At 43.7% G+C, this 25,038-nt stretch overlaps 2 protein-coding genes and 1 non-coding gene across 3 annotated transcripts; 2 read left to right on the plus strand and 1 right to left on the minus strand.

Annotated features, from left to right (window-relative positions):
* The first annotated feature begins 195 nt into the window (after nucleotides 1–195).
* trnag-ucc (transfer RNA glycine (anticodon UCC)) lies at nucleotides 196–267 on the plus strand. The gene has a single exon. It is a non-coding gene; the product is annotated as a tRNA-Gly (tRNA).
* A 1,436-nt stretch (nucleotides 268–1,703) lies between these two features.
* opa3 (outer mitochondrial membrane lipid metabolism regulator OPA3) lies at nucleotides 1,704–3,651 on the minus strand. Its single transcript, XM_030108455.1, has 2 exons — nucleotides 3,449–3,651; nucleotides 1,704–2,450 (listed from the first exon to the last, which is right to left on the minus strand). Exons 1-2 carry the CDS (start codon nucleotides 3,588–3,590, stop codon nucleotides 2,125–2,127), a joined length of 468 nt encoding a protein of 155 aa, XP_029964315.1. The 5' UTR covers nucleotides 3,591–3,651; the 3' UTR covers nucleotides 1,704–2,124.
* A 2,259-nt stretch (nucleotides 3,652–5,910) lies between these two features.
* Nucleotides 5,911–22,801, plus strand: ppp1r13l (protein phosphatase 1, regulatory subunit 13 like). The gene is made up of 13 exons (XM_030108450.1): nucleotides 5,911–6,066; nucleotides 16,828–16,890; nucleotides 17,002–17,126; nucleotides 17,621–18,164; nucleotides 19,334–19,426; nucleotides 19,576–19,664; nucleotides 19,993–20,371; nucleotides 20,457–20,914; nucleotides 21,005–21,142; nucleotides 21,756–21,889; nucleotides 22,041–22,207; nucleotides 22,288–22,481; nucleotides 22,574–22,801. The coding sequence occupies exons 2-13, from the start codon at nucleotides 16,854–16,856 to the stop codon at nucleotides 22,607–22,609; spliced, it is 2,394 nt and encodes a 797-aa protein (XP_029964310.1). The 5' UTR covers nucleotides 5,911–6,066; nucleotides 16,828–16,853; the 3' UTR covers nucleotides 22,610–22,801.
* The last annotated feature ends 2,237 nt before the right edge of the window (nucleotides 22,802–25,038 follow it).

The raw sequence follows: 25,038 nt of genomic DNA on the forward strand, positions 1-25,038 counted from the left end.
AAAATGCGACATATAAAGAACATAGAAACAGCAAGTTGCATAAAGGTAAAGCACATTTGAACCCGGAACCATTAAAATGAACGTTCTATTCAGGTTTTGTAAAACTGAGACAACAATGATGAGAAAACTCAAACGAAACGATAATGAAATATTACGTAATCCTGATTTTTTGGGGATTATTTCCCAACAGGGCGTGCGATGGTGGTATAGTGGTGAGCATAGCTGCCTTCCAAGCAGTTGACCCGGGTTCGATTCCCGGCCATCGCAGAAGCTGAACTTTTTTAGTCAACACTCTGTGATTTCCTGTAAGGGGTTTTTATTCACGATGGCTCTGATACAGTGACAGGGTGTACAATAACATTTTTAATGCTTTAAAAATAGGCCACTATTTTATTCATTACACCACAAAATACTCAGTTTAGGAGTTATCAACAGTATATAATTATCTATCTATCTAGCTAGCTAGCTAGCTATCTACATGGTAAAAAAGAACCACTGACCTACTGTAGAAGTTTGAGAAGCAGGTTTGATGTTCCCTTAAATCCAAGTAATCACCGAGTAAGACATCTAATCGCTCCCTGGCTGCATCATGGCAGGCCACTACTTCCTCATATAGTTAAAATTAATTCTGAATATATTAGGTAAAGTGCAGCAAAGTATTTTCCCCAAGGGGATCAATAAAGTGTGCTTTCTTTTTTTCTTTCTTAATGATGTGGAATGATACTTGAGAATAACAACATCAACCAGGCCTTGTGGATTGAGCACAACTTCCCACGGTTGGCAAGCATACAGTATAACCAAAACAGGCTTCCTTGAATTTTCAAAAACATCAACGTTCTAAGTGGAAAGAGAGAAGACATCAATTAAAAATGCTGATGCAGAGTTATACTTTGGAACGTGGTCTCAGTGAGAGCTGCTGATTTGGCAAAGCACCTAAAGCAAACAGCAGATGGCAACAGTGCCCTTGATTTCGGAAGCTTTTGTGGACGAGGAATGAATTCTTTCTGAGATGTTCTCCACACTAAGCAGAAGTGTGGTTCCTGCACTACAAATCTAACAGGTCTTGTAGTTGAAGTTCCTTCTATACAAAATACATGACACATGCAAATTTTCAGTAATAAATAAATTGTTTTATATGCGATGACAGAATTATAGTTATTTTTGGTACATTCGAACCAAATTGAAATGAATCCAGTAATACTGAAGTTATTTCAGTGTAAAATACATCAAATACAAGAAGGTTGCCTTAAGAGTAGAGAAAAACAAAATTAGCTGCTAGAGGATTTGGAAATACATTTATAAGAATTACTTGGTCAAAGTTTGGCCTCCCAGTTGTGGGAAAGGAATTTTTGCAGCCGACACAATGATCAAAGTATCCCATCCCTGATAAAAAGCATAGTTTCCGTGACAGCTACCGATGAAGAAGCTGCTGCAGTTGTCATGATTTTTGATTTGTGTAAGATTATGACATGAGTTCAGTTAGCAGACAGCATATCATTTTATTTCACATCAAGGTTATTCCAGTGTTCATCACAGCCAATGTACACTAACCAGAAATCGCAACATGAACAAGAAACTGATGGAACCAATGCTCTCCAAAATACTCAGCAATGCAAATTTCAACTTCAGCAATGGGAATAACAAGGAACTCCTGCCCCCAAAAAGCAGATGTTACATTTTTTTGTATCTTATGCATATATTTATTTAAAGGTAATACAGAATCAAACGTCAACCACATCTGAAAATTAACAAACCAAAATAATGTGCATTTCCATGGTGACGATTTATGGCAATGCTTGAATTATAAAGAGATGGGGATGTTACAAAATGTACTATCTTCAAAGTTAACCTTGATGTGTTACAGTCAATCTTTGTAATAAACATGCAAGATCCACCACAGAAATGCACTATGAATGTCATAGTGACCTCACTTTACAAACTTGTTGCTCAAAATATGAGCAAATAATAGGACCCGGATCCACAATGCACTGATATGCGTCATCCTCCATGAGACTCTGTGGCACAGGCAGTGTGTGAAGTAGGGCAGTTAACAGACTGTAGTCTGCATCAGTGCACACACACCAGCGATACGCCACTCTGTCCAGAAAAGACGTGACTCAGTCACTATTTGGTGGGAACAGGGATGGAGAGCAGTTGCCTGTTCATCTCCCTCAGCTGAGCGTCTAAAGTCTCTGTTGTAAGCGCTAATTCTCCTATTTGAGTCTGTAAGCTTGTGATGGTCTCGTTCAGCTCCTCCTCCTTGCGGCGAGAGTTTGCAGCCTGCCTGCTGTATTCGAGCACCATACATCCGCCACCAATGAGGAAGATGATCGCCTCGCCCAGCAACTCCGCGCCCAGCTCTGCAGCCGCCTCTTCATTCAGCGGTTTAATGGCCAAACCCCGAAAGCCCATGATATGCATCTTCGTTCTCATCTCGATCCAGTGATAAACTGTGAAGAAAACGAGCACACAAGCACATATAAAATGCAGGGATAAGGGATTATTTGCCATAAACCTAGGTTATGAATTGCGGAGCATGTGTCCACGCTACTACTAACCAAGATATTTTGTTATAGACAATGTATCTTTGAATAGAAAACATTCATCACATGTTTAAAATCCTGTCAGACTTTGGAAGAAAGTATTTGTTCCTCGTGTAATTGGGACCTGTACCCATTTTAAATATTTTTTGTAACTAATTTATCATTTGAACGCATTCTTCTGCTATAACACCAAGGAAACAAATATTTTTTTGATAAACACAAAAAAACGATACAAGACCTTGAAGTGACACAAGTAATCAAGCACCAGTGGAAGCAAATTCAAATATATAAATACATTGAGTGACCCAATACACATTAAATTAACCAAAAAGTCACACAGTAGACAAGAGTGACCTTTAAAGACATAAAAGACACTCAAAATATTAACAAATAGTTGTAGGATTATTAAAAATAGGCACAACTACATTAGGCATTTGAGGGGGTTTGAGGGGCCTTTTTGTTGCGTATGCCCTGGTGCCTGCTGTTTGCTAATACGCCCATGTTCATTTACTTTCTGTTTTGGACGACTTAAACGAGAGCTTCGTCGAATGTCTGTAGATAAAACACGCTTCTGGTCAACCAATGCTTTGTTAGTTATCTCAATTCGGTAATATACTGCATATATAACACTGGGAGAGAATTAAAATAGCTGTTGTCCTCTTGTGTGTCCTCACAGCAAAGCAAACAGGTTCACGTAAACCCTCAATGACATATATGGCCCGCCCACTTCCAGCAGGCCTGTCTACTATTGGCTGAGTCCGTGTATAGCTGTAGCTGATTGGGTAAGAGATTCTTTCCGAGCCGCTGTCATTGGCTGGTTCAGTCCTCCATGCTGTTATCGGACGTTAGGGTGACAGAATGAAGCCTGGGACATTAGCGGCTAGCCTGTTAGCTCGGTTACTCACGCTGCGCCGGCGGCAGGCAGACATAGGTCCTAAAAAACGGGCTTCTCTTGGCTCCAGCTTTTATCCTGTTCGCCACAGGCTTGCTCATCTGCCGCACTCCCAGGTAGAGGAGCTTGGCAATCGGGAAGGCACCGACAACCATCTTGGCGGAAGCACTTCACTACAGTGGGACGACGTGCGTCAGTTTTACGTGCTGACGTTTTATGACGTCGCCACATTGAAAATCCGGCACACGTTTATAAATCAAATACATTTTTATGCATTTGATTCCAGTTTAAATTAATTGATGACACTTTTCAATAGTTATTTCATGGTGTATTTAATTATTTAATTTAGGCGCTTTCAGTTCTTTATACTTTAAATAAGCTTATTTACTTTATGTTGTTGTTGTTGTTGGAGAAAGCATAATCCATAAAAATATTGGCCTGTTTAGAATGAAGAACGTCTGTGTGATTATAATAGCTAGACACTTTTGGTATAACACTTATTGATGCTGGTTGACAGACTTAAACTGTGAGGACATATTAATTTATATTAGATCCAGTTAAGAAAAAATTTATTAGATACACATGGATTAAAATGAAACAAAGCACAACACAAATTCAATTCAGTTGAGTGTTATAGGTGATTATGCCATTGCCATCTCATGGCACGTTTATGCAGAAAAAAAAATCAAATTGCACATCAGCAAGCACAGGTTATAGTGAAGAGGACATCCTCCATACCAGGTGCAAACCTCTGAGTTTCTTACTCATAGCTGGGACCTTTCTGCTGCTGTCAGGGTTAGGATGGTTATGATAAGAAGTTGGAGAAGTGACAGCAACAACAGGGTGATCAGAGGCAGACCAAACCATGAGACATATCACGGAGGAAAGTTTTAACCTTAAAGGCTTGATCTTAAAAGTAGAACCTGTTCAGTTGAAAGTGTAGCTGGTTCAACAAGAGTAACCCGATAGCAGAAAGTGTAGCCTCCTAATCTTCTACTTCAGACATTTTATGAACCTTCAGTGATTTGGATATTAAATGCATACAAGTGAAAGCAGGCTTCCCTTCAGTTTTACAGACGAAGAGATTAGCTTAAGTACTATTGTGCAAATATAACCTATTTTAGAAAGTTAATGAATAGACACCGGATTTCTGCTGGTGTCAATGAACTTACAGAATCTGCATGAAATTGTCTTTTATGTAAAATAGAAGCGGTAACAGAGGTTTTCCATCCGTTTATCTTTATCCTCCTTCATTTAATTTAGGGTTATGAGGGGGCTTGAGCTAATCCCCGATTGCTGTGTGGGTGAAGGTATTCTTGTGGCAAGGGCAGAATGCTAAAAACTGCGCCAATAAGTGTCCCTGGAGAGGAAGGTTGTAAGTCATGTGGCCTGGAGGCCAAAACCAGCCGGCCAGGGGCCAATACTGCTGACAGGGTGACCTTGCAAGCTGTAAAATTTACTAAAAGGACATTGTAACTTTTGTATTAAAGCAGAGGCTGATTCACTTTAATTAACTATTGAATGCAATGCTTCAGTAAGAAAATAGAGGAATAATAAAACTCAGAGGTCCAAACTGTCACATCAGTGATACAGCAAGAACTGGCTACACCTATTGATGAAATAGAATTGGCATCAAATCCATTCTCTGAGTGTGAATGTGTAAATGCATGCATGCAGGAGGCTGCATAAATTCCATACATTATGGAAATCCCAGTCTTTTGCAGCAAGAGGCATCATTAGTAGAAAAAAATATATTTTATTTATCCCCTCTGGGAAATTATTTCTCTATAATTCACCCATTCTATTCATAATAAACTTCCATATTTGGAGCAGCTGAGGTCAAGGGCCTCGCTCAGATGCACACAGTGGTGACAAGTCAGCAATGGCTTTCATACCTGTGACCATCCAATCACACCACTGCACTTTCAAAAAGGCTTTGTTGAAACTGCGTTTATTTGTAATTGCAACATTCAACTTTGTCAGTTGTTCGAAACAAATTTTGATTAAAATTAAAGTAATTAAATAAGGTCTTAAAACATTATTTGCATAAGTTTTCAAATAAACAATAGACTTTCCTAATTTATCACTTTCATCTATAAAGCTTTAACTTTTTTTTTTAATTAAATTAAATTAAATTAAATTAAATTAAATTAAATTAAATTAAATTAAATTAAATTAAATTAAATTAAATTAAATTAAAATGTTACGTGTTTGATTCCAGTTTTCATTAATTAATGACAATTTATTATTTATTTACTGCTTTTTTTATTTTGGCACTTTAATGGTCTTCATGGTGATATCGATGCAACGGAGATTATGTGTGATTTTTTTTTTTATATAGTTTGAACAATGTGTCTCTGCAGTGTGTTTTGGCTGGTTCACCTGCGCCAGCTGTGGGTCACCTGTGTCGGGTTACAGCGGCAGCGGCAGCGGCAGCAGGAGGGGCTGAACTCTGGAGCCAAAATAACTGCGCTCAGTGCGCACAGTCATGACTACATGTCTGGAGTCTCCGCCACGGGAGAGAGACACAGACTGCTCGACCAGACTTCAGGAAGACAAGGAGCTTTGAACCGGGGTCACGTTTCCTCCCCACTTTGGGACAAAACAAGAGAATATCTCACATTTTACGAGGTAGGGAAGAGTTTTGAACTCGCTCTGTAGCGCGCAGCTTTGCGCTCCTGTTCGTGGAAACACATGAAGTTTCTCAGTGAGACAATTCTTCCAAGATCTTGTCCGTGTTGTGAAGGCTGTGTGAGCTGTGGTGTGTTTGAAGCTTAACTCGCAGTGTGTAACGTGTAGGAAAACTCACTGTATCGTTGGGATACTGTTGTCCAGTGTTTTCTCGGGCATTGTGAGAGGTCTGGTAAAGTGAGGAGGAGCTTATTCTGATGAAAATCAGATGTTACCAACCTTGCCTGGCATGCCTCTCAGGCTCCAGCCAGCTGCTGGCTGAACATTGGGAGACTGAAATGCAGCCAGGACAACACCATTAACTCACACTCTTTGTGGTCATTACCTGCTCTGCGTGCACCGAAAAACAACTCGGCAGAGTTTGAAGCTCTGCAGGAATCTGGTATAACACAACAAACTGCAAGAACACAGGAAAAAGGGAACAAAGACAGAGAGGAAACAACCAAGACATAGAAATGCATTCCTTAGATTTGTTGATGCACAATATAAACAAAGTTATATCCATGTATTATACATATTTTATGTAGTGCAATATCAAACTGTGCTTATATGATGGACACTAGTTAACACTTTTGGTCATAAGAAAGGGAGCAACTCATCAGTACATGAATCCACATCAGTATATAGGCCATATATTTTCAGATGGATGTCTGTCTGTTGGGTTATAGCAATCTTCCTCGGGGGATTTGGTGTGTGTGTTAACAGCTTAGTGACTTTTATAAGGAGGTTTAGGATCTCAGGGGCAAAACTTGATCACAAGCATTATTCCATATCAGTTAACCAAAAAAAAACAAAAGACATTCTGGAATTTAGAGAAGCTGAAGAAACTGCCCCTTGTTTACATTTTGAAGGGTCATGTTTTTTATATGTTGTTAGAAACAGTTGTGTTTGCAGCACTTGGCTTGGCTGTAATGCTTTGGCAAATCAGAGATACGTAGTGTCTGCATGAACTAGTTGGCATTTTAAAAGCATTTTCTATGATGTTGCTGTTGGATGAATAATGCATGCACTGGTTAAAAGTTTGCAACAACTTTATTTTATTCTCATGCATCGTGTCAGTTTGCACCTGAACTTCAATGCAGTTCATGCTTCTCAAAAAAATCCAGCACAGGTTTATGATTTAGTCAAACCAGAGAACTGGATCTTTTTTTTCAAGGGACTATGCGCCTGATTTACCTGATCTGAGGTTGCAAAGGGAAAATACTAATGAGACAATCTCTAGGGATTACAGCAGAAATGGGAAACAAACTGGCCATTGCTTTTATTTGACAAATTGTGTTTTTGTAAGTTGATGAGAGTGGGTGTATTGCCAGTTTTCGACTTCACTGAAAAAAATTGGAAATTTGAAAGTTGTAGAGGGGTGTGCAGCATTTTTTTTTTTGTAAAAAGCAACGTTTGCATAAGGGAGCAGTCATTTCTATCATCTTTTAAAGTGGTGCGTGCTGCTGGATGTTCGCCATATTGTGAGGATGACGGATACAGGATCCTCACACAGATTTGAAGTTTGCAGTGAAGAAAAACCATCTGTTACTTCGCTAACCTTAAATTCGTTGTCTCCACATAGCTGCACAATTTGCAAGCGAACCCAACCTTCCTGTTAGAGCAGGGTTTAAGTGGCGTCTTTCCAACATGTGTGCTCTGCGGTGTTCCGAGTGAGAACCAGCTGGGCTGCATTGTGCGCTGCACTTGCTGCAACCTGTTAACGAACATATCGTTAAAAATCTCACCAGACCGCTGGCTTTCTTTAATCTAATCAAAGCTGAGGGTGCACGCACGCAAACAAATCCTCATGCTTGTTTTCTTGGTAGAGCATGACGCACTGCCGGGACATGAGGGGGGGTATGTCACTTGCTGGAAACGTCTGTTATGTAGTGCCGCGCTGAGAGATTCCTGAGTCACATGCTGCAGAGAACAGTGCTGCTCCAGAGGTCAAGAGGGCTCTCAGCAAGGTGTGAGATGATGCTGTGCCAAGGCTCGACGACAAAACGGACCAAAACAACAACATAATCGGAAAGATCACTTCGTTGGAAGTCGGGATTTGTCAATCTCATATCAGAAATATCTTGGGTGGCTTATGTACTTAAGTGTGTGCAGAGATGGACTGAGGGCACCGGAGGAGCCGTGTTGTTTCAGCCCTTGGGTGACGAGTGAAGCTGTCATGAAAAGAATGCGTCTGTGTGCACACTTGTGTTGTGTTTGCATGTTTTTGTATGAAGAAAGGCCAAAAGCGTTGGGGTGACTAACTGGGTCAGAGGAGCGGGTGTAGTCTTTGTGAAAGTAAGTCATCTGGGTGGAGTTTTTCGATGTGACAAACTTTCTGGAAGTGGAAGCTATCATTAATGTTTTATCTCATCTGTTGCTCAGCCGCTCACGTGTCTGGTAAAACTCAGCACAGGTTATAATTTAATTGTGGTTTGAGCACAGCTCCATCGTCTATCAGTAGTTTCCAGTGAATAAGGGTTGAGAACCACCCGTATTTATCAAAGGACTAACTAACTTAGATCATTGTGAGAGCAAACAGGGGTTAAATCATCTGAATGCATTTTTACTTCGGGGGGACTACAAGTCTTTGGCTGCTCATTAAATTGAAAATATCAGTGAATATTTCTAAATTTAGTTTACTGATAAGCTCCCATGTCTGGTCTGTATGGTCTGAGGTTATTCACTCCTTTATTCTGGACAGACCCTTTGGACAAACAGTTTTCCTGTGTTGACAGTCGATACTGAGAAGAGGAAGAAGCCTCAGTGCACCATGTTCTCCTCCCCAGGCCTCGATGACTCACATTCCTGGAATTTAGCACAATAATTACACAGCACCTGCTTTTTGCACAATTAACCTTGGCCTCAGTCCCCCTGTCAGAATCCAGTGGTACCAGCAAACATTTCTTATCGCAGCTCTTTGTACGCGTCGAGTCAAACATTACTTTACTTCGGTTGTTATTTTAAGGTCTGAACTTGTTCCATTACTGTAGAATTATGACATTCTTAGTGATTGCTTTCACTGGAAGCTGAAAGAATGAGTCACTACAACCATCTCCAGCTCAGCTGACAGACTGAAGATAAAGTTCAGGGCAAGCAGAGCCAGATCAGTGCATTGTGCTCCTTCACCAAGGAATCTGTCGACTTCCGAGTTCACTCATGGAATAATGTAGCGTGAGTGATGCATGGCATCAAAATTTTCCTTGGACTGATTGTTAAAGCACAGATTTATGAGTTATTCTTTGCATGATTGATCCAAAACTCAAGTCAGAGGGGTTCAGTTGAAGAGTTTTTGAGCAGACCAATGGCAGTTGGAATAAGTGTCATGACTGATCTGCATTAGATTGTGTCATCCTGCAGGAGCTTTTTTGCCACACTCTCCGGCCTGTTTTTGTACCAACAAAGGAAAAAAGTAAGAAGGTTTTCAAAAAACAACTATAACAATTTCTCATAAAAGTTCTCATTCTGAAAATGTATAAATTCTGGCTTCTGATGGCCTGTTGCTTCTGAGGCTCCATAATTTCTGCAGCCGTTAAATGCATGCTTTCACCAACTCACATTTCATGGTCCAACCAGCAGCTCAACAGCTCAGCTCCTCTTCGTGAGGTGCCATTGTTCACCGGGGTGCTTCCTTTTTTACAGATCATGTCTAAAAATCAGTGCACCGACAGCTCTGTTCAGTTTTGTTTGCGCAGTATCTGGTAATCCTCACATGTAGAAAATGCAGTGGTTAGTTTATTGGGTTGTTTCATGAAAGCGTTAGTGGATAGTCTGCTCTGAAATTATGTTTCAAAGGGAAGAGTTAAGATGTAACAAAGCAGGAAAAATCAGAATGAGACAAGGTAAAACTTTCTTCATGCCAGGAAGGCAGTGTCGGCAAAATAACAAAGACAAAGGACATCAAAATGTAAATGTTCTGTAAATGAATAGCTGGAAAGAAATCTGTGATAAGGTGTGTAAATAATGTCCTGCAGGCGTGACTGTGTGTCTGTGTGTTTGCGTTGAGATGGACTGCTGACCTGTCCAGGGTGTAACCTGCGTTGCGTTACATAACATGAAACGAGCTGCTCGGGGGGAAGTGAGCTGCTTTGGTTCAGCTTATAGAGGCATGCAGCCTCCGGGTCGAAGGTCGTCTTCCTCTGAGGCCCGAAACACCGGGAGGAAGGATATGAAGGAGTCACCGAGGATTGTGAAACAGCTGAGGGAGGAAATCAAAGAATGGAATTCTGGGCCTCAACTGAAACCGGCGCGTCGTTAGATGTGTAATCAAGACACGTGAGGAAAAGGCCGGACCGGCCGGGGTTCTCGGTCAGACACACCCTGCACACAGCCACACTAATGATTACTGCGTTCAATCCCCGAATCTTCCCTCTGCTTTTCCAGTTTTCCACCGTGGGAGTTTGTGTTTTTTAAGCATGCTGTTGGACGCTTTCATCTCCTGGCTTTATCTTGGCTCCACCACTCGCGAGAGCTAATTGTTGTGTGTTAACATTCGTAGAACAGGCTGACATTGTGATCCAAGTGCTGGAAAGAAACCAGAAAGGAAATAATTATGAGGTTTTCCAGAGAAGAACGTCTCCAGGGCGCAGCGGTTTGGAAAAGCCAAACCAGGAATAGAGGACTGCGCCGGGCCCTGGTCACAAACTTAGACTTCTTGGGATTTTCCCTTTTCATGTGCTTCAGTATACTGTTGTGTGTAATTATGACTGAAAACTGTCTGTCAAACTGACGGAGAGTCGCTGTCGTCCAGGACAACAGGTCAAGTAGACCTTTATTGAGGCTGAAGGGTTTATTGGCGATTTTATCTGTCATTAACTAAACATAAATAACTTTATCTTATCGATGTTAAATCAATTAATATATCAATAGTATATTAAAATCAGGATGGTAGAGATGAATATAGTCAATAAAAATTAATGTGATGATCTTTTAAATTAATCTAAAATATGCCCCCCCCCCCCCCCCCCCCCCAAAAAGATCATTCTTTCTGCAGTCTTTCATTCAAAAATGGACGCTTAAGGGAACTGAAAATAATGCATAATTTTTTAACCATTTTAAGAGCTATTTGATCATTTTAATAAAGCTGTATTTAATATATATGTTACAGACATAGAAAAATCAGCCAAAAGTAATAAAATACACAACAAAAAGATTCCAGAATGTTTGGGGAAACTTGTGAGTGACTAGAGAAAAGCAGAGAAACTGTTACCGTTAATGCAGCAGTGCAGCTTCTTTGTTCTTCCTCTTCGTGATGTGTTTTTGACAGAAGTGACTTCTAGTTTTTCAGACAAAAATCTCATAGGCTCAGTTTCAAATAGTTAGCCCTTGTTTTGTAAATTTCTTCAGATTTTTATAAAGATTTTTGGCATTTTAGAATCTATATTTATGTCATTTTCTGTTTTACATTTTCTCTCTGTTCCTTTTCTCAATTCCCCCCTTTTTTGCATGAAATATGAAGTGCTTGGATATACTTTGTTGTTTTATAAATACAGCTGCCCTTATTTTGTTTCTGGAGCTAAATTTACTGTATTGAAAGAGATTTTTCCAGTGTTCTGGCAGCACGGTGAACAGAAGTGAGAAGCTCGTGGTGGAAATGGCCTTCGTGATGAAGCAGTCCAGCTCAATGCCGCCGCTGACTGCAGCCCATAAATATGAGCGCTTCCTTCTGACAATCTTTGACCAAACTGAATGTCTAGAAAGCTGAATTTATGGCAGAGCTGTTGTTCTGGACCAGATTAGATTATACCAGTGTTTATTATGGATGAGCTTTATGACTCGGTCTGTCGCTTTCTTTTAAAGTTATGTATTTAAAGTCTTATAACAACAAAGACTAAACGAAGTCCATCATATTAAAATAACTGAACACAACACAATTGAAGACGACACAATGGGAAATAAAAAGCTAAACAGAAGCTAATAGAAATTATTCTTCATTGTACGACCAATGTTTAAACCCAGTCCAATGTTTTATATTTAGAATCTATCGTGCTTTTTATATTTTTGTTGCTGCGGCAAAGGCATTTCCCTGCTGTGGGATTACTAAAGCATAATGCAACCTAATCCAATGTCATCTTTCCTATGTCAACATGATGCTCTGTTAACCACTGATAAAGAAACAAAAATGCTTTTATCGTGCTGCCACACCTGTTTGTAACACGCAGGTGTTGTGACACATCTTACAGATCGACAAGTCGTAAATTCGTGCGAAAATCACTTCTGAAAGTGAGTGTGAAGGCATTTCTTTACATTTCTGAATAAAGCAAAGTAAAATCTAGGTTTAACGGTGAAAAGCAGCACAGAAAACAACTGTCACAGAAAATGTTGGTTATCTAAAAAGTTGTAATGAAACCTGTAAATCTCTACACCCAGTGCAGTACACAGTACGAACAAACACAGTAAATATCATCACAAACTCACACTTTCGAAACAAATATCTACTTTTTTGTGAAAGTCCGTTAATTAATCATTTAAAATGAGTCACCACTTGAAAATTGATGGCTGAAAATCATCTTTATAAACAGACAAAATGCTTTTTCCTCATGTCTCAAGACATATGAAGCTATTTCCCATGTGAATCTATTAAACGGCAACTTTGGTTTTTTGACACCTGGACCTTATTTCTAGGTGTGTTCATGCTCATATACTCACTCAGACAAACACTGTGCAGCACGGAGTCCTCCAGAAGTTATTTACATCCAACCGATTTAGCTGCACTTAGCGGGGGCCATGGCCATCGCCAGTGTTATCATAAAGTCAGCTCGTCTACCGTCTTCAGGTGGGTCAGCTCAGCTGACGAGCTGACAGTTTTCACTAACTTAGCCACAATTAGCTCGGATGGGAACGTCGCGGAGCTCCTCTCCCCAGCAGAGAGGCACTTTGGCTGGGCCTCGGCTGTCACGTCGCACAGGCATCTGACTTCCAGGGCCGAGTTGGTCCGAGTCGGGGCCGAGGTGGGTAAACGGCCCGGCGCTTGCTCCACGGAGTCTCCGGAGGTCTCCAGGCCGGCCTGGCCGCACCACACACGGGCCGCGGTGCGCCCAGGCCGGCTTGGAGACCTCCAGAGACCCTCGGTGAGGAGAGACATCCAGGCGGAACGCGGCAGGTCCCCGCGCGGTGCGTCCAGGCCGGCCTGGAAACCTCCGGAGACTCCATGGAGCAAGCGCCGGGCCGTTTACCCACCTCGGCCCCGACTCGGACCAACTCGGCCCTGGAAGTCAGATGCCTGCGCGACGTGACAGCCGAGGCCCAGCCAAAGTGCCTCTCTGCTGGGGAGAGGAGTTCCGCGACGTTCCCATCCGAGCTAATTGTGGCTAAGTTAGTGAAAACTGTCAGCTCGTCAGCTGAGCTGACCCACCTGAAGACGGTAGATGCGCTGACTTTATGATAACACTGGTGATGGATGAAGAAATATAGCCGAAATGAGCGACTTTGCATAGATTATGTCCCGCGCTAAAGCTCCCTTGCCGTGGCCCCCGCTAAGTGCGGCTAAATCGGTTGGATCTAAATAACTTCTGAAGGACTCCGAGCTGCACAATGTTTGAGTATATGAGCATGAACACACCTAGAAATAAGGTCCAGTTGTCAAAAAACCGAAGTTGCCCTTTAATAAATCAAGTAATGTGTGCCAAAGATATAAGAAGCTGTAGCTGAACCTTTTAACCTGTTAGGAAACTGAGTGATCTGCACCAGCAGCACAGAAAATGTCACTGAAATAAAAAGCTATTTCTCAATGAGGTCTTTCAGTTAAAGGAATTAAGTCTAGATTTGATGGTGAACAGCTGTGTGCCAGATCTGAGAGAAAATGGCGAAAGTTCCCAGCAGCATAAGACAAGAGCGACTGAATCAGCGACAGGACAGGAGGGCGGGCGGGGTGAACGAGACCGAGCGATCTGACCTTTGTGAGTCAGTGAGAGTGTAATGGCTTTTAGTGTTGGTTGACAGAGATAAGTGCCACACTGTGTGTGTGTGTGTGTGTGTGTGTGTGTGTGTGTGTGTGTGTGTGTGTGTGTGTGTGTGTGTGTGTGTGTGTGTGTGTGTGTGTGTGTGTGTGTGTGTGTGTGTGTGTGTGTGTGTGTGTGTGTGTGTGTGTGTGTGTGTGTGTGTGTGTGTGTGTGTGTGTGTGTGTGTGTGTGTGTGTGTGGTGAGGAATGTGAGAGTGCACCCAGGCCTGACTGACACTTGACGATTTGCTGTTACCCAACAGCACCGCGCTCGGTGTGAGGGACGCTCACTGTTCGGAGAATGAATAAAAAGTGCAGTAACTCTGTCTGACACTTGCTTTGCTGTTAGTCTGCTTCACACTCCGCGTGTGCTGCAGCCTTGTTCGCTTGCTCTGTGGATTTAGATGTAGTTCTTTCATCTATTGTGCGAAGCCTGAGTGGAAAGAATGCAGCAACAAAGACAAACATCCTCTTCCTTTCTCGGTATATCCCTGATTAACTTCAAAAATATTGCATGAAATCTGTCCTATAGCACGTCTGGTTAGTTGGAATTGTAATGATTTGTGTTCTTTCACCGTCGTTGATCCGCGTCTTCCAGCAAGACGAGGCCTGTTCAGAGCAGCAGGAGAAAAACATCAATCTCACACAGCTGTCAACGATTAATGCCTTGAATACGTTCAACATGCCAAATAATTTACTGTTCACGGTTTGGAGGTGATTGATGCGAACGAGGTGAAAAATGGCCGCGCCAAAGGTGTGTAAGTTAAACCGGGAGGCGGAGACACTGACCTCACCGTCTGTGTATCCCACGCCGCTCGGAGTGTGTGTGTGTGTGTGAGTGAGCTGGCTGCTGGATGGGAGATAGGTGTGTGGGTCTGAGTCGTCCTGAATCAACATGTGGCGTAAGAGACTCAGCAGTTACTCAAATCGGATTTAGACCACGGACTACATCAGGCCACGTCTCCATTTTCATTTACTGATGTCAAAGTGTTTTTCTTATTATTCTTATTCAACCGTTTGTTCCCATCAGTGCTGTCAGATCAGTTGGATTTATTTATACTATTTCACTGAGCCTATTTTAGGGATCAGTTGTTGCTGCTAGTTTTAAATTTTGGCTCCGGGTTCCAGTGTTTTCTGCATTTAAAGAAAAGATTGTGTTTCTTCATTTGTGTCCAGCTCCCACTATCTTTTCACATGTGACGCACTTTGTGCTACAGTAATTTGTCGTACGTTAATCGCTGAATACTAAATACAATTTCATTGACACACAATAATCAAATAAAAGCTATGAAATCATCTGTTTACTGGACACAATGGAAAAAAATGCATCAAGTCCATTTTTGTGATTCAAGCTGTGTGAGCTCTGCTTCCCATCTCAGATCTTCTGTCTCCTTCCAGTCTGATCTGGCCTGAGGCGAGGAAAGCTTATTTACACAGCGCCATTCACACACAAGGCCACTCGCTGTGCTTGGAAATGCATTAAATCTTCATCGAGCTGGGGAACATACTGTATTATTCCCATTTTCTTGTAAACAAACAAAATCAAGTTAATGTTCGCAGGATGCATGAAAAAAAAATATTAAGATAAATTCTGCTTTGATAGAATGATTTTCTTTCCAGCTCACATCATCATCATCATCATCACAGCAGCTGAATTACTGTGATTGATTTTACAAATTTTGCAACTGATCTTCTTCACCTGCGGTGTGAACTGATTTTGCGTGGCTCCGCTGATTCAGCAGTTCATCTTTCTGTCTGACATCGTGTGAGACAATACTAGTATTGTGCAGTTACTGTTCCAGAGAGTTGGGATCATGACCTGAAACTACTGCTGTCAATTTTAATCACGATTAATCCATTGAGGTCTGCCAATTGGGTCAAAGAAAAGAACTAGAGGATAATAGTGTTTTTCCTGACATCGGGGCTGATTTATGAGGATTAGATTCTTCATTGCAATTAATCTCAACTTTAAAAAAGTTAATTGTTGACAGTTCTCCATGAATTAATCACGATTAATTGTGATCAATGCGATTAAATTGCGATCAATGCGATTAAAACTGACAGCACTACCTGAAACACATTAAAACTTGCTTTAAAATCTGAGATTAAGGGACCACACACACACACACACACACACACACACACACACACATACACACACGGCTGTCTGGACTAGATGTGTGGTGTACTTGAGAAACGCCACGCCGCCCCTGTCTGAAGCGGGACAGTCAGAGTGAAGCGCCTTCCATCAATCAAAACGTGTCTGAGTCGAGTCGACAAGACCAGGCAACTGTAACCGACTCCCTGAAGCTCAGTGATATCATGCTGGATAGTCGCATAAACTTAATCACGTGGAGACGGTGGCCTGCTTAAACATGCAGGCATTCGGCTTGTTTGTTGAATGCCAGGAGGAGGAGGAGGAGAGGAGGGGGAGGGGGAGGGGGAGGGCGCCTCCTGCAGCAGAATAGAAAGGGAAGGGCTCGTTTCAGTTTAAACCCTTAAGCCCTGCGGCAAAGTTTGGTTGAAGCCCTTTATGGCCGTTAGCGATGACTGTGTGCTCGCTTCTGGAGACGTCGATGGAGACACGGAGACTCTCCGCTGCAGATCGATCACGATGCAGTTTAAAGATCGCAGGAGTTTAATTTTCATGAAGTGACGTCATCATAGAATCATGTTTTGTTATTAACAATCTGGAGACTCGTGCAGGTATTTCACTGCATGTGAATCACTGAACGAAATGACGGGAGGCTTTTCTCCCTAACGTGTTGTTTTGTTGTTTCAGGAGCAGACCACTGCTGCCTCGCAGCCATGAGCTCTCAAACAACCTATGGCAGCAGCCTGCTGTGTAAGTTTCCATAAGTCTCTTCTTGGTCTTTTTGGCTCGTTGTGTTTTTGTGCACACGGGGGGTAATTTCCTCTGTGAATCGTCTGTGACGTCCGGGTGTTTCATTTCCAGTCCAGACGATGAGCGACGACCTGAACGCGTCGCTGGCCACCGCCGATGAGCTATCCAGAGAGTTCAGCTCCCTGATGAAGGAGGCCTCCACCACGGACACAAAGCTCAAAACATCTGATTCTCAGGTACACACCTATAGATTTACACACACACACACACTCACACACTCTGTCAAGAGTTGTTTTTCTGCCACACCTGCTGGTATGCAAAAGTTCACAACAGGTATGTAATTATGATACGCTGGGAGGTGTGTGCACAGGTGAAAGTGTGCTTGTGAGCTTTAGGGTTTTTCATCAGTGGGATTTTTTTGGATAATTGTTCCTTTGGATTTTTTTTTTTTAGAAACTAATGTAACTGAATTTTATCCACGTTTGAAGCGGTAATCCAATCCAGTGTCGGACAGATTTGCTCTCTTGGGTTTTATTTGTTGTCAAAACAAACACCATCATGGGCTGTTTAGATGCTGCAGTGTCCTGGAAGTGTCCATATCCACAGTACGTGTATTAACTCCACTACATTGTCTCTGAATTTGCGAGACTCACAAACCAAACGAAGTTGAATGAAATGTGCACATTTGTTTAGTTGATGCTGTAACCTCATTCCTGCTGCTCCTCTTCAGGCCCACTCCACTCTCTCCAGGGATCTGCGTCAGTCCTCCCTGCCCTCCGCCCACTCCTTCTCCACCCAGGACTCCAGCGGGAGCCTCAATGGCAGCTCCAAGTCCTCCAGCTCTTCGTCCTTCCACCCCGTTGACTCTGTGGTCTCCAGCAGCTTCAGTGTGCCGTCGTCGCCCGTCTTCACCACCAGCCCGCTGTCGTCCCCCAAGCTGCGCCGGGAGACGCACTCTCCGGTCCCCCACATGGCCTCGGACGGCTACTCGTACGGCCAGCAGAGCCCCCGCATGAAGAGGCAGAGCTCGCCGTCTCGCTTTGACCGCAGCCCCCGGAGCTCGGTCAGCTACATGGAGAGGAGTCCTTCACCGCAACCCGGGAGCGTTTCTCTGGAGCCGCCGGGTCGCTCTGCCTCGGTCCACGGCGCCTTCCTCAGCCCCTATGACAACGCTCAGATGGGCCGCCGCTCGCCGCGGCGAGACAGAAGTCCCTCCCCGTTGTCCTTCAATCATCCGTCCAGCACGCTTCCTCGAAACTTTTTCCGGAAGCCAGGTTAGAGTCAGTTCTTTTCTGGATATCTAGAGATGTCTAAATCAGGAATCAGTGAAACTACGTTGAAAAGTAAAAATACTTACATTAATTAAATTAACAACGTAATTGTAAATTCTCATGAAGTGAAATCCAATCCAATCCAATAAGATTTTTCTATCCATTCAGTCATTTTGATAACTACACCAATCAGCCACATCATTATGACCATTCATCCTGTTCATTGTTGCATGGTTCTGGATCCAGGGTAGACCTGGACCAGACCAGCAGTGCAGGATCATATTTGTTGAGCCAGTTAGTGATCTGCTGATGTTCTCCGGATCATGGCACCTGTTAGTGGGTTGGTTGCATCAGGCAGAAAGTAAACATTATGTCGATCTGTTAGAAGGGCAAAAATGAACACATCTGAAAATTTAAGTAAGTTTGACCAAGAATGAACGCTTCTCTAAAGCTGCAGCTTTTGTTGCGTGTTCCTGGTCTGCATTGGTCCGTATGGATCACAAGTGGTCCAAAGATAGAAACGCGGTGAACAGGGTGACCAAGGCTGATTGATGCATGTGATCCCATAATCCAGAGGTGTTTACATCACGGCCCATGCACTAATCTCCAATCATGAATTATCTTCATTGGATTGATGCATTTCAATTTTAGCAAGGCCACTGACTCTCCAGGAGCCAGATTCACACAGTGAATGTGAAATAAAACTGAAAACATGCATTTACATATATCCTATAGCAGGAGGAAGATCCATCACCATCCAGAGACTGGGCCTGTAAAGCCAAATAGATGTTGTTAATTGACTGTATCAGTGACCTTAAATTAAAGGAACGTTCTTGTGTTCTTATTGTATTTTGATTTGCAGTGGTGGAAACATGCAGGTCCTGTATCAATATAGATCATCTCGACTGGGAAAGTCGACCTTGTAAATGTTTTTCTCAGAGAAAAAAGTCCAAAAGATAACATGTCTGTGTCAGATACCGCAGACTGCGATCCATGTCTCCGCGGGTCAGGGCTGTTCTGGCACCAAATGTTAAGGTTGTGGCTGATTGATGGGTGAAAAAGAATACATTTACTGTCAGGAAAACCTCTGGTTCTTCTTTATTCCTCTCTGATTTTTTTGTTACATTTGCTTTGCTCCTCTTTTCATGCCCTGGCGCTGAACTCCCTCTCAGAGGAAAGTGTGCAGCGACCGAAGATTCCCAGCAAGTGGAACGAGTCGGATCTGGACGAATCCTACGAGAAGAAACCGCACCACACCTATGACAGTAGGTTGATCTTTCTCCTTTGCCATTTCCAGCTGTGATTTTTCAACTTGAACCATGTATGTTCAGTAGAGAGAATCACTCTCTATCTGCACTCTGTGAAGTCTTTTGTAAACTCTTTTTTTTTTTTTTTTGCACCGTTTCTGCTGCAGAGACAGAGTGGCTGCGGCAGTCGGTGCCAAACAGCAACTGGCGAGAATCCAACCTTGATGGACCTCCTCCCGCACCAAGTCCTAAGAAGGTGAGTGTTGTTAACAGAAACCTTCCAAAACAGGTATTTTATTTGGTTTGGCTGGATTTTGCATTGCATCAACTTTCGATACTCGAACCATCAAAGCCACCTACAAAACCCAAGCTCTTTAAACAGACACAATTATTCAGCTTATTTTATTCCTGCTTTATTCAGACTGATGAGGATCCGTCTGACGTTGTGCTGAAGACGGCGTACGCCCAGCACAGCCCCCCCCCCCCCCCATCATAGGAACCACCATAACAGTATCGGACATATAGTTGTATTATTGAACATTATATTGAATTAATGGGTTCTCGCTGTTTGTTTTCTGTTTCAGGACCCTCGCTTCAGCTCTCTTCAGTATTCCCACGCTTCGCTCCCCCGTAACACCCGTATAACAGTACCGCCCGATGTTTCATCCCCGTCCCACTCCCCTTACCACCCCCAGCCCATCATCTCTCGCATCTCCATCCCTCCCGCCTCCCCCCAGCCCCACCAGCGCAAACCCATCCCCCTGTCTGTGATCATGCGCCTCCAAAACCCGCAGTGGGGACGGCTGGCCAGCACCCGCCACCCCAGAGTGACGGGAGGGGAGGGGGACATGGGGCCACACTACCAGCCGCCCATGCCCTTCCCCAGGGAGTTCTTCCACCAGCCTGCGCTCCAGCCTCAGCTCCACCCGCCCGAGCTGAGGCAGCCGGCCATCTACAGCGACGGTAAAACCCCGGCGCCCTCGCAGGTCCGTGAGCCCGTGGGAGCTGTGGCGCTACAGATGTGGTGTGTGTGTGTGTGTGTTCCCAGCTCTGAACCCAGCGGATGTTGATGCAGAACTGGAGCGAATGGACTACTTCCACCACATCCCGGTGATTCTGGAGAATCCCGGCAGCCCGGAGGGAGGCGCCGGCGTGCGGCCGCCCGCCCCCCGGCCCCTCAGCCCCACCAAGCTGCAGCCGGTGGTGGCCCCCGAGGCCCAGGCCGACGTCATCCCCGACCTGGAGGAGCTGCTCCGCATCAGGGCGGAGATCCCGCGGGCCCTGAAGAGACGGGGATCCGTGGATCAGTCGCTGCCCCTGAAGAAGGCCAGCCACTACCAACCCAACCAGTACAAGAATCTCATCGACAAGCTGTTTCACAGGAAGGACCAGCGCCACAAAGGGGAGCAGGGCAGCGAGACCAGCAGCTCCTCGGATGGGGAGGACTGTGCGATGCCTCCAGCTCCTTTACCTACACCCTCATCCACCATTTTTCATGACATCAAAGTAAGAATCCTCATCAGATCACCAAAAATGAGCATTTAAACGGTAACGTTGTCCACTGCTGTGCAGCTGAAATGCTGTCCGTCCTCTCAGAATTACCATTCCATTCTGCGGCGGCCCAACCGAGAGCGTCGAGGTTCTGGAAAGCGAGCCCGGCTCAGCCCGCTGGTCCTGCTCCTGGATGGAGCGTTGGTGGGAGAACTGGAGACCGTGCAGAGAGCCGTGCAGGAGGTGGGCGGACATTGTGTTCTTCTTCTGACTGCAGCTTTACTACTGCTATCACCAGTACATCTCACATGCTATAGCAGAGTTTCACTGCTTCATGAGTCTCAGAGTACTTTACACAGTCATGTTCACATTGACAGTCTGAGGAAGGGGAAGGGAGAACATGCAAACACCACACAGAAAGGCTCCAACCCATAAGACAAACTGCACTACTGCAAAGTGTCCAATATAAGTAGAACTCTTCGTTCTCGGCAGTTTTCTCGGCAGTCTTTATAGCAACAGAAAAGCATCAAACCGGTCCGAACTCAAACAGAAGCAGTGAAACGTTTCAGACGAAGTGCTCCAGCTCTGCATTTGGACGCCAGAAAGTGCCGAACAATATTTATATTTAACTTAGCGTTTCAGAATGAAGACATGCTGAGTCTGCATTTCTTAATTCATCTCTCCTTAAAAGATGTTTCTATTTTTCCACCTGGAAGCGAACACAGCGCCGTAGCTGGAGGTTACAGAGCTCCGCCTGGAGACGCTCACTCTTGCTTTAGTGCAGAACAAAACTTTCAGCAGAAGACGTCTATATTTGTATTCCTCAGCTGAGGAATGTGTGGGCTGTTTTCCACAGATGACTGATCCGAGTCAGTCGAACGACGAAGGCATCACTGGACTCCATAACGCCGTCTGCGGGGGGCATTACAACGTGGTGGACTTCCTGGTTCGCATCGGCGCGAACGTCAGCGCTCCAGACAGCCACGGCTGGTGAGGATACCTCTCTTCCTGTGAAGCATCGATGTAACTCACAGTCTTGGGAAGAACTTCTGAACTTCGACAGTGTTGTTGTGGAGCAGCTGCTCGGCTCCTGTGCTCCCTTGAGCCCTTCATGCGTCTGAAATCTGCCTCTTGGCTGCAGGACCCCGCTGCACTGCGCGGCCTCCTGCAACGACCGGCCGCTGTGCGAGTTCCTGGTGAGGAGCGGCGCCGCCGTCATGGCCATGACGGAGAGCGACGGCGCCGTGGCCTCTCAGAAGTGCGACCCCTACGCTCCGGAGTTCGCCGAGTGTGAGGGCTTCCTGAAGGGTGAGGAGAATTCCCCAAAGAGCAGAGAACTTTGATTTTTTTTTTTTTCGTTTTAAGCTTGATGTGGCTGGTGTGTGCAGGCGTGGAGGAGGCCATGGGCGTGGATAACAGCGGCGTGCTGTACGCTCTGTGGAGCTACCCGGCCCAGGCGCCCGACGAGCTGAGCTTCAAGGAGGGAGACATGGTGACCATCCTGCAGAAGCCCGAGGGCTCCGACTGGTGGTGGGCCTCCCTCTGCGGCAGGGAGGGCTTCGTCCCCAACAACTACTTTGGGGTGAGACGCCTGTTTATCTGCACGGTCCAGGGAAGCATGTCGATTTCTTTAATGCCGCAGAAAAATGACCTGGCTTCTCCTTTTCCTTTCAGCTTTTTCCCAAAGTCCGTCCCAAATCTCTGTGCTGAGAGGCAAGCCGACGATTAGGCCGCTTTGCAGCTTCACACTGTCATTTGAAAGGACTGTGTGGTTTAGAGAAAAGAAGGAGGAAGAGGAGGAGGAGGAGGCTGTCCGGCTGCAGGGAATGAGAGATGCCTTAGATCCGTCAGTCAAGGAGAGTTGAAGGAGAAGTCTGGATGTTCATTTCGGCCTCGCTGACATAAAAATAAATCATTTTCCATTGATTCTGGCTCTGCTGAGGGTATTTTTCAGAGAAACCTCAGCGCCTCTCTGTCCATCTGGAGGTCAGACGAGGGTCAGCGAGAGATCGGCTCCGACACGAGCGGCCTGTCCCGGCTCGTCGCCTGGGTTTTAATCTCATCCGTAGAGGTCGTGGCTCCGCTCATCGGCCGGGCGAGGCGTGAAGGTGTTTCCCGAAAAACAAGCAGGAAAAACAGGAACGTAGAATCAGCTCTCCTGCTCATGGAGGTTTTTTTTTTTTTTTTTTTTCAAGCCACAAAATTGGATGAGCTTCAGAAAAATGTAAAATAAGTGAGGATTTGTAATATGTAGTGTTTTTTGGTTTGTTTGTTTGTTTCAAGATGTTTACTAACAACCTCTTTCCCCTTGGGGCTAAATAAAGTCTCTTGAATCTCTTTCTGCAACAGATTTCCTGAACTTCTGTTCTTTCTCACCTCAGTGGCTGATAATAGTAACAACCACGTTCACAATGTTTGTTGGAAATATGAATTTACAGTAGACTCTGTATTTTAGCTCAGCCACAGAGAAAATTCACCACTTTCTCGTAATGTGTATTTTTTTTTAATGTCTTTATAAATTAACCCTTTTAAAATTTAAAAGAGAATGTTTCCGTGACAAGCATCTGGTCTCTTCACAGAAAGTTTACGTACTCATGAAAGTAAAAAAGTGTGTTTGATGATGCATTTCTTCACTGTTTTCTTTTTATTTGATTTGTTTTCTAACGAAGCACATTACATTCACACCTTTAAAGGTGCTGTAGGCAGGATTTTGCTAGTCAATGCTAGTTTTTCTGTGTTTTCTTTGGATTAAATGTTAGAGTATCCTTTGATAATCCTTTAGGAGTGTAGCATGATTGCACTACCGCGAGGGTGCAGCGTTTCCATCTGTCTCTGTTCTGAGCTGAAAAGGAATCACGACAGCTCCAGGTATCTTTGACCAATCAGAAGAGCCCCTGAGGCTCTAACCGTGATTGGTCGAGGGGCGTTTGTCGCACGTTCTTGTGGGAGGGGCTTAACTTGCGTAAGGGCGTGATGTCAGAGAAAACAGGACAGGATTGGCTGTGCTGGGTTTCAAATCGCCATCTTAGATGGGTCAAATCGCCATCTTACTTAGGTAACCCTAAGCAAGATGGCGGAGATGCGGAATCCTGCCTACAGCACCTTCAAATGAATAACTGATTTTTCACAATATTGTTTTGACGAATTAATGAAATGGATTACAGATGATGGGTCTGTTTTACTAAATTATTCATTTATTTTTTTGGAAATTAACAAGACAAAATTTGGTTTGTAACTTTTTTTTTATGTCCATGGGCCTTTAAGCCACTAATTTAGAAAAACGTGATTTTTCAAAAAGGGATTTGTCTTGTTAATTCAAAGATAAATGGAAAAAATATTTTAAATTTAGCTGAGGAGGAAACTTCAAATCCATGAAGTCAAATTTAGAAAAACACAGTCATAACAGCTCACACGTTAGGAAAAAAGAGTATTCAGATAAATGGTATCTCATAAACCATAGAGCAGTTTCATCGGTTCCAAAAAGGGAGTTCAAATAAGTCTCTGTTAAAGAGTTGTCTTCTTCATTTGGAAACCTTTTTTTCTTAAATTTCCTATGAATGTAATCTGCTTCTATATTCTTCAGTGTTTTTACATGTTTACACATGGATCCGATGAGCACTCTCATCCGCAAAGTGTTAAACGTCTGACTTTTATGTTTTCACCTTCTGTCAAACTGCTGCCTTCATTTCTCTGATCTTTTACTGAATAAAACTGTGAAATGTCTGTTACTCACCAGCAGATGACACTGTGTGTTCAAATTTAAATTCAGCCTCAACACAGCACCTATTTCCAGTAAATAAAATCACATGTTGAGCCCACATTTATCCAGATTTTATTTTATTATATATTTTTTTGGGCTGGTTCTCACACATCATCCTTGGTGTTATTGGAATTTTTACCTCACTTTTTCTTCTTTTTTTAAATTAACAGCAGCACACAGGCAGCCGCTGTGATACTTAATGGCTCAATTAGCTGCACTATTATGCATAAATATAATTACTAAAAAAGCTTCTCATATAGTGAGTATTTTTTTAATTAAGTCTGATTAAAGCCTTTTGATCTGCAGGCTTATCTGTGGCTTACTGATATCAACGCCTCTGTGCCTGATCGGGATCCCAGAGGACGACCGCTGTCAGCGT

This window comes from Salarias fasciatus, chromosome 14 (assembly GCF_902148845.1).
Source record: "Salarias fasciatus chromosome 14, fSalaFa1.1, whole genome shotgun sequence".
NCBI lineage: Eukaryota > Metazoa > Chordata > Actinopteri > Blenniiformes > Blenniidae > Salarias > Salarias fasciatus.

Bases quoted from the DNA above. Each gene is read 5' to 3' on its own strand.
- opa3 (XM_030108455.1), bottom strand. From the start codon at position 3,590: ATGGTTGTCGGTGCCTTCCCGATTGCCAAGCTCCTCTACCTGGGAGTG. The intron at 2,451-3,448 runs GTGAGTAACCGA...TTTTCTTCACAG, and splicing joins CTGCCTGCCGCCGGCGCAGC to TTTATCACTGGATCGAGATG.
- ppp1r13l (XM_030108450.1), top strand. From the start codon at position 16,854: ATGAGCTCTCAAACAACCTATGGCAGCAGCCTGCTGT. The intron at 18,165-19,333 runs GTTAGAGTCAGT...ACTCCCTCTCAG, and splicing joins AAACTTTTTCCGGAAGCCAG to AGGAAAGTGTGCAGCGACCG. The intron at 20,372-20,456 runs GTAAAACCCCGG...GTGTGTTCCCAG, and splicing joins GCCGGCCATCTACAGCGACG to CTCTGAACCCAGCGGATGTT.